The following is an 8725-nucleotide window of genomic DNA, read 5'->3' as shown; positions in this document are numbered from 1 at the left end:
TCGACGGCATATCTTGTCGGCAAATCTACCTCAGGAGCTACACTTTCTCGAGGAAAGAAGAAATCAGCGCCGGAGATGATGACGTGGCTGACCGGAGAAATGACGGGAGATGTCTGGGAGGAAGACTGATGATGAGGAAGAAGAAGAAGGGCAAAACGACGCCGTCGAGTAGGGGGGTCGTGTACAGATGGGTACGCAAGTGGATGTCTTGTGTCACCACCACTAAGGTTGATGTCGATCATTAGGGAGGAGATTAATATTCATAATTTCTGAAATGGAATTCTCGCTGCTTTCTCATCCGTTATCCTTTGATTCTAAATAAAATTACCCTCAACTTAATATGATGTTTTCCTTTCTTAACCTTCACTACAATATGATAAGGATAGCGTTTAGAATCCATGAACAGACCAAACATCCTTCGGACAAACTTCAAACCGTAATGCAAAAACCTCAAAAAGGAGAAGAAAAAAAAAATTAAAACTTTATCCATTTTTTGAAACTGGGTTTCTTCAAAGATGTATCATTGATGAAAATTGTCAGTAATTTACAGAAGAAACATCTCATTGGTCGTTCCCTGGTCCTGCTGGTGGCACTCAAGGACAATTGGGTATGTTTCTTTCTTCACCTGCGCTTAAACTGTGACCCTATATGGATTTTTAGGCATAATAAAAGTGATCATAATCGATCTTACGACATTCGGATTTAAATTTGAATTCGACAAGACATTTGCTTTTCCCCTTGGTCTTATGAACCTGCATCGCATGCGATTTCATTCCCCTTTTCTCCAGTTAATCAAAGGGTTTGCAGCCATCGATTTTTTCGAAATCTCACTGTGGAGATATTGCTGTACATATTTTACAGCCACGTGTCTCAAGGATTCCCCCATGAATCAATTGGCACTATGTAACAGAGTTCTTTTTCATTGTAACCTCATCTGATTTTTGTCGCAGCTACTTGCTGCAAGTGAGCTGTAAGGTTTCTTTACTATATAATGTTTCAGTTGTGTTGGATGATTTTTTTTAAGAGCGATAATTTGCTTGTTGAATTCTGTGGTTTGCTGCGTTTACCCGTTAGCATGAATGTGAATGTGAACGTGAAACTTTTATACTATATAATAATAATTTGGTGCAAACATAAATGATAAATAAACATAAACAAATAAATAAATCAATCAATCGTCTCTTGAAAATCGGTGTAACAAAAACCTATGAATCAACTTTGTAGTGTGCGCTGACTTGGTAGAACAGATGAGAGCAAAACTGGACCATGAATATGATCCCATATAATTAGGGTGGATCAATCTGATTAATAATCGAATTTCTCAAAATTAAATAACATGATCATAATAACTAAATCAAACTGATTATGATTTTACTAAAATCGAAATAATTAAATTTGAATCGACTTAGAAAATTTCTTCCGAAATGAGTAAAAATCAAATCAAAACTGAAATACAATTGAATCGGATCGAATTTAAAATAAAATTCGAATGTTTATTAAATTTTAAAAACCTGAAAAAACCGAATTTATGAAGATAACCGAACCGAAATCCTAGATGGCCACACAGTAAATATAACTATAGTTAGGGTGATGGGAAACAAAGAGAGACAGAAAAGACCGTTAGCTTGTGTGACGTTCAAGCATCAGTTTGAAAAGAGCAAATCCCCCGTGATGGCATCCCGGCATTAGAGATGTCATTTTCTCCAACTCCGTCTGTTTGGACACGAAAAGGGTTTTATCCATTTGGCCACAAGGAGGAAAAAAAACATACATTGAACTTCTACGGTATAATACGAAAATGGTGTTGGTGATTTCAAGAAGCAAATCGATGGAACTCACCAGGGATACGGTATGGAGCTGGGTAGATTCATACCCATCTTCAGCACTAGTATACAATCTCTGAATCTCTTCTGAATTAAGGCTGCACTTTATGAAGAAAAACGCAGCTGGTCTCACATTCAACTCCCTGCTTGATATTCCCATAAATAGAGGGGAACTCTGTGCAAATACATCAAATATCAACCTGATATCACTGCTTTTTCCTGGTGAATAAGGAGAAGAGCTATAAAACCTCTCTCTGTACTTCAAAAAGAAAAAAAGAATTAATCTTGGCTTACGAGGGACGATGGGGGTGCTCCAGTCTCTTCAACTACTTCTCGGATAATGCTATCAAACATTTCCTGAGCTACCCTCTTGTTAATTAGTTGCCGAGTCTCTAAATCCTTGCTAAGCTGGTGTGATGTTATGCCGACTTCTTTTGGCTTTTCATCCGATAAAACCCAATTAAACACGCTAAAAAAAGTTCATTCCTCTATAACAAGGGAGCCAGAAGAAGGGATATGAAAGCTTGCCTCTGGATGTCCCCCGGGAAAGACGTAGTGTCCCGGAAATTCCCCGACATTGTTACTCCTCCTTAAGACAATGATTTTCTTGTCAGAAGTCTCCATAACTGCACCATTACCCAATGGACTGGAGGTATGCCGGCATCTTATGGAGTCATCTGGAGAAGAAGAAAGCTGAAGGGATAAGCAGATGCCTGATATCACATGAATTTTTCTGAATGCGGTAACAGCCGTGCAGATATATATACCTCTTGATGGAACTAGGAACCTTTCCCACATAGGACTCAAATTTGTCCCCACAAAAGTCCTTGGAGAAAATGTAGACGAATTAATTTTCCCCCAAGTAACAAAATAAGTCGAAACAGAAGGGACTATGCGCTCCACAAGATATAAAATCTAAACCAAATTTAGAGCTTGAAGCCCCAATCCAGGAGGCTAAATCACACTAGAAGATAAGAGATATAAAGAGAAGGGAGAAACCTATAATCCGTCAGGCCAAGGCAAAGGCAAACGTTCGACACTTCATTGGACCCAACATCATAATCCAAGACATAGGATCCATACTGAAAAATAACTACAAGCAAACTTAGCGAACAATATCACAGTTACTAGGGGTTCTGGTAAAAAAATTTATCAAAATGCAGCAGCTGCTTTGAGGAGAAACTCTAGTATAAACACAAACAGGTCAGTCCATGAAGAAAAGGTCTAGAGAATTAGGATTACAAAAAGGAACTGATTCAGCAACACCAACATCATAGGCAAATTATCACAACCCAATTTACCCTGATTCTCAACAGATAAGATAAAACACAGCACTGAAAAAGTTGAAAACGATCTATGAGATTCTAAGCATACCCTGAACTTTTGGCCATTGAACAATGATGAATTTCCATATGTTCTCTGCTCCCATATCTGAAGGGCGCAAAAGACAAACCATCAATCAATTACACCAAAAGTTGATACCAACTCGGAGAAAAGCTTATATTGTTTACAGCATTTTTGCCGAAATCCCAACGCAAACCAAGCAGAATAGGGCTAAAGATACAAATGCGACTTCAATCCCAGCAACGAGTAGAAAAAATCCGAATTCCGCCATGAAGATTAAGCTCCACTCAAGAGCTCGACTACACTTATTAACAAATAAATAAACCGCCTCACTTAGACTGACATTCTGGATGCGCACGACTAAAAGCATGTTCCACGCATACGGAATTCCAGAAAAAGAAACAAAATCTAGTTTCAGATTCTCCGCGAGGAACTCACCTGAGCAATAGAATCTTCGAGATCACGATCCGGATGAGGAATCCGGTCATACGCTTCAGAGAAATCAACCGAAACCTTTTATATTGAATAAAAAAACATACGAATCTGAGACAAAAACAAACACTTTGTGATCCGATTAAGCGTGGAAAAGAGCAAAGATGGAGAGGGAGAAAAAAAGAGAGGGAACCTGAGACGGAGAGAGGCCTGAAGGACATGTGAGAAGAAGCTTGTAGCGTTGGGGAGATTCTTCGAGCTTCGTCTCTTCCACTTTCGCCATGGAAGCTCGCTCCTGAAGAATCCACGGGAAGCCAAGCTCATGAAATTTAAGGAGAAATGGAATACGGAAACAGCGAAATCGCGTGTCGCACTTGAGAGATATATCGTACGACCGTTACAACGTAGACGGCGCGGCCCTAAGTGAGCCGAAAGACCACTAAGGGGCTGAATTATTTATTTTGGGCCCAGATTCGTGTATTATTTTTTTTTTCTTTTTTAGACTGCAAAACAATTTTTTTCCGTCACATTTTGTAATATTCATCCGTTTATTTCCTCATATTTTCATTTAAAGTTCGTTAAAGTAAAAAACAATTACATTAATATATTTTATGTAGATGGAGTTTAATTTGAATTTTTGAATCATCAAAGTGTTATAAAAATTTGAAGATTTTCTAAAATATTTTTCTATATAATTCATAATTCAAATGACAATAAAACAATTTTTTTCCAAAACATTGAAAAAAAAAAAACAAATATCATTCAATGTAAGTGACGAATGTCTCCTTGGACATCTTTCTTTAAAATCGAGTTCTTGAGCATTAAACCGGCACCTAGAAAAAAGAATCGAACCGGTTTAACCAATATTACATCAAGAAACAGGACAAAAACGATTGTCCAAGTCACTACTACCCACTACTCTAATCTTTGCCTCTTTCCCGTAAGCATACGGTTATCGATAACCGGAACCAAACCGAACCCAATCCTCGAAACGGAAGCAGAACACGACGCGTCGACAGTTCAGAAGGTACCGCAAAACGCTGAGGTTGCAGCGGCGGCGGAGGGTTTGTCCACTGCGGCAGCGTTCCCGCCACGATAAGCGTTTCGAGCAGCGGCCCGGCTTCGACCACGGCCTTCAAAAGCTTACCTGTCTCCGGCAAGGTCTTTCCCTCCACAAGATCGTCCAAAGGATCGATCCGAGCCGCTGGATCTTCGAGGATCAACGGCTGATACTGATTGACGAAGCTCGAGAGTTCTGGTGACGATGGAGAAGAGGATTGAGAGAAGCTGTTGGAATCCGTGATGCTTGGTTTAGGGTTCCTGATGAGGAGATGAGCCAGGTGCTGTTTTGCTTCGTCCCGTTCTTGCTGTGCGAGTTTCACAAGATCGAGGAGATGGGTCACTTCTTCTTGGTGAATTCTCGCCTGTTCATTGGCTTGGATTCTGAGTGCCTCCAGTCCAAGCAGAGTGTTATGTAGCACGAGCCTCATTTCCTCAAAGCTCTGCGAACACAACAAGAATGTCTAAAAAGTTAGAAGGAAAAACCCTAATTTATTGAAGATGACACTATTACCTCTAGGTGAAGCCATGGAGTAGAAAACAGTTCATCCATTGTTGTTCTAGCTCTTGCACAGTGAGAAAAGTATATCTGTTTAAAACAAAAAGGGCAAGAGGAGGGGAAAGCAAAGTCATCCATTGGTTATCTTGGTCTTACATACATATATACACACACACACATATGCACGTGTCATTATTTGTTGTATAAACAAATATATAACTTTATATTGTCTGACAGAGATGAAAGACTTCCGTCAGACTGCATTATATTATATATAAGAATATTCATATATATATATATATATATATATATAAGACATTCTTTAAAGCGAGCTACAAAAGGTACCGAATCCGCAGCCTCGGATTCTCGTGAAACAAACTTACAAGAAGATGGGTTAATATATATATATAGGCCAAACCAAGTACATAATACAATATTATGTGTACAAGTGTGTGTGTGTGTGTGTATATATATATATTAATACGGGATATATCGTATATATAGCTAATATGGAATATATCCCGTATTATACATATATATAGTACTAGATTTTCATGTGAACTGCCCGAGAAATATGTCCGATTTTTATGTCGCGTACTGTATAGATTTGACCTATTTTATATCCTTATATTCCTCTAAAAAAATGTGTTTGTGATACAAAACATTCTTTATATATATATATATATATATATATATATATATATATCACCCAGAGACAGGGGGCTATTTGCTCTAGGGTTTTATTGAGCTTTGCGTCATGAGTTTCATGTTGGTTGCGCCACATGAAAATATAAATTCGATTTAAATATTTCGAATGTTTTTATAACTAATTATTACTAGCTAGTCTTCCATAGTTGGAATCTCATACTAATTCGTATTTAATCATAGAGACAACTGAAAACATATCGGTACCTTTTAACCACATCCACCCATGTCAAGTCAAAACCTTATTCAATAAATAAATCTAAGCACGTCTTTCAAAGTTGAATCAGATATACGTAAGAGTTCATGGGTTATTATATATTGACATATTGTTCTTGAATTTGTCATATATTAAGAGAATGATAGCTACGGATTGTATGTTTTAAGGGGTGGGCATTCCGTATTCGGTTCGGGTTCGAGTGGAGAATGATTCGGTTCGGTTCTTTTAATTTTACAAAAATGAATATCAATCGGTTATTAAATTATATTCGGTTAGCTTCGATTTCAATTCGGTTTGTATTTAAAAATTTTAGATTTAAAAAAAAAAATCGATTTTTTTGGGGGTTTTAAAAAATTGGTTCGGTTCGATTATAGAAAATTCGATTTTTCTAAAATTAATACCATTTAAAAAAAATTAAAACATTTCAGATTACAAAAATACCATATTTTTCGATTCTGAAAAATCGAACCGAAACACCGACGCCCACACTAACCTATAAAGTTACGTGGGTATATATGCCCATAAAATGACAATAAAAAATACCACATAAAATTTCAGTGCTATATATACATTCCCAATTGAAATTCCTAATCCATATATAGTGTTTGTATACAAAAATATTAGAAAACCGAAAAATACATAGACTATATTTGTTTAGTTTAATGGTATATATACGTTTGCTAATTTAATTATACATTCAGCCTGTCCAATTTATGGAACTCGTGATTTTGGCATCTCGTGAGATGGCACATATGGCAATTAGGTACAACTGAAACCATAGGTTATCATATTTATAATTTAATCACTTGGACCGTTGTTGGAAACTTACGTACACGTGTCCCGTCGCAGACACTCTATCCGGACACCGGATTATCAATTATTTCTTACGAAAACGATTCCCTGTCATCTCGGCCGTCGTTATTAATGAGAGAAATGCGTACTAGTGGACATTAAATGTTTGAATACCAATATCCAATCAATCTGAAAAAACACACAGAACGAAAGTAATCTAAGATAAATGGAGATATATCTATATCTCATATAATAACAACCGTCGATAAAGTAATATATTACATATAATAATATTGTCGACAATAAAAATATTGAATATGTGTATATATACATACATATATATATATATATAGTGTTTTTAAAAGAAAAAATAATATCTAAATATCTAAATTTTTATAAAAATTCCAGATAAATACGTGAATTATAAAATTTGTATATAAATATTTAAATTTTTAAAAATTTTCTATAAATACCTAAACTTTTGAAACTTTTCTAAAATAAATTCAAATTTTATATATTTTTTAAATAAAAAATAGGGATGTAATTAACGAATTTTAAATTTATTTGTTAATTTTTCATAAGTTTTGGATTTATGTAAAAGTTTGGTTATTTATACGTGATTTTTTCTTTTTAAAGTTATCACAAAAGGTATTTATTAGTACAAGTGAATCTTTTTTTTTTTTGTTAATTCTCGCACAATCGCTCAAAATTCTTTAGGAAATTAATATTATTTTGTCATTATCTTGAAAAACACATGGAAGAAAAAAATCAACTAGGAGATCTTCATTTTGTTAGATTCCGACCAATAAATAATATATTTCCGACAAGAATTTAGAATTAAGGTCGCTCCTAAGAGTTTGAAAGATTTTTTTTTTGGGTTCTCTGAAAATAATAAGATTTAGTCTTCTATGGTTCTTTGGTCAGCAAAGGAGACGTGGTGCTTTCCTGTATTAATTGCGAACACACAGTGCGGTGGATGTGGTTGAACCGTAATTAAAGCTGCAGAGCAGAAATTGCATTTATTCCATTACAAAACAAAACAATAATAATAATTATAATAACAAAAATATCCCAAAACACAATCTTGTCAAAATAACATGAATATACCAATTATTCACTTATATAAAATTATTTTTCTATTATTTTTTTAAAAAAATTTGAGTTGAAAAGATTGTAAGATTATTTGGATGTAATTTTATATTTAGATAAAAAGGATTAGAATACAAGCAATAAATTTAGTCAGTTAAAAATTATCAATTTAAATTATTATTAGATAATAAATTATCAATAATTAAATGAAGATAAAAAGTGAAAAATTGAATAATTTAATCTTTATCAAATGTTAATTTTAATCATAGTACATACTATATTATCTCAAATAAATAAAAATAATGAAACAAAATAAATATTTTTATTATAAGTATAATTAAAAATTATATTTTGATTATTTTAACAAATTTAATAATAAAAATATGGATAAAATTAAATTTTAAATTTTTTTTACATATACTATTTATTAAAATAAATAATTATTATATTTAAAATTTTAAATAATTAATATTTTAAAAACCACATGTGCAAATGATCTACTTGCACATATATTTTTTTACGGTCCTAACAAATACACACTTATTTACGTGATCTCGGTGATGAAACTAGATCCTACTCATATTTTATATCTTCTGATATTTTCAATAAAATGACTAGATTGGTTTTTCTCTGACTTTGGAGACAGATTCCGATTTCGTCCCAAGGGTAAACCCGTATTTTCAAAACGTTTGATTTCGTCCGGTTTACTCCGATCCACTTAAATTCCGGCCTTCTAGCTTGTACGTTTTCGATTTTCGGTTTAGC

General features: G+C 34.4%; 3 protein-coding genes across 5 annotated transcripts in view; 1 reads left to right on the top strand and 2 right to left on the bottom strand.

The window, feature by feature from the left end:
* The window catches only part of LOC104814872, a 1085-nt gene extending 763 nt beyond the window's left edge, over positions 1-322 (top strand). Inside the window, exon 2 of the mRNA XM_010543090.2 lies at positions 1-322. This exon is cut by the window's left edge and continues 20 nt beyond it. Within this exon, the coding sequence (XP_010541392.1) occupies positions 1-245 (245 nt within the window). The 3' untranslated portion in view covers positions 246-322.
* Positions 323-1440: 1118 nt separating this feature from the next.
* LOC104814870 (nudix hydrolase 9) lies at positions 1441-3994 on the bottom strand. Of its 3 annotated transcripts, none has more exons than XM_010543088.1 (9): positions 3793-3989; positions 3606-3680; positions 3198-3254; positions 2823-2905; positions 2591-2649; positions 2352-2500; positions 2118-2261; positions 1840-1998; positions 1441-1713 (listed from the first exon to the last, which is right to left on the bottom strand). In XM_010543088.1, the coding sequence occupies exons 1-9, from the start codon at positions 3880-3882 to the stop codon at positions 1621-1623; spliced, it is 909 nt and encodes a 302-aa protein (XP_010541390.1). In that variant the 5' UTR covers positions 3883-3989; the 3' UTR covers positions 1441-1620. The 3 variants fall into 3 exon arrangements, with proteins under 3 accessions (XP_010541390.1, XP_010541391.1, XP_019058262.1); XM_010543089.1 differs by having other exon boundaries at positions 2823-2916; positions 3793-3810; XM_019202717.1 differs by lacking the exon at positions 1441-1713 and having other exon boundaries at positions 1951-2042; positions 3793-3994.
* Positions 3995-4360: 366 nt separating this feature from the next.
* Positions 4361-5366, bottom strand: LOC104814869. The gene is given in 3 exon segments (XM_010543087.2): positions 4361-4614; positions 4617-5101; positions 5173-5366. Coding segments are annotated over 3 exon segments (624 nt in total). The 5' UTR covers positions 5212-5366; the 3' UTR covers positions 4361-4514.
* Between the last annotated feature and the right edge of the window lie 3359 nt (positions 5367-8725).

Source organism: Tarenaya hassleriana, unplaced genomic scaffold, assembly GCF_000463585.1.
Source record: "Tarenaya hassleriana unplaced genomic scaffold, ASM46358v1 Cleome22, whole genome shotgun sequence".
Classification (NCBI taxonomy): Eukaryota; Viridiplantae; Streptophyta; class Magnoliopsida; order Brassicales; family Cleomaceae; genus Tarenaya; species Tarenaya hassleriana.
The sequence above is the reverse complement of the archived record's forward strand: the minus strand, read 5'-3'. Positions and strand labels throughout refer to the sequence as shown.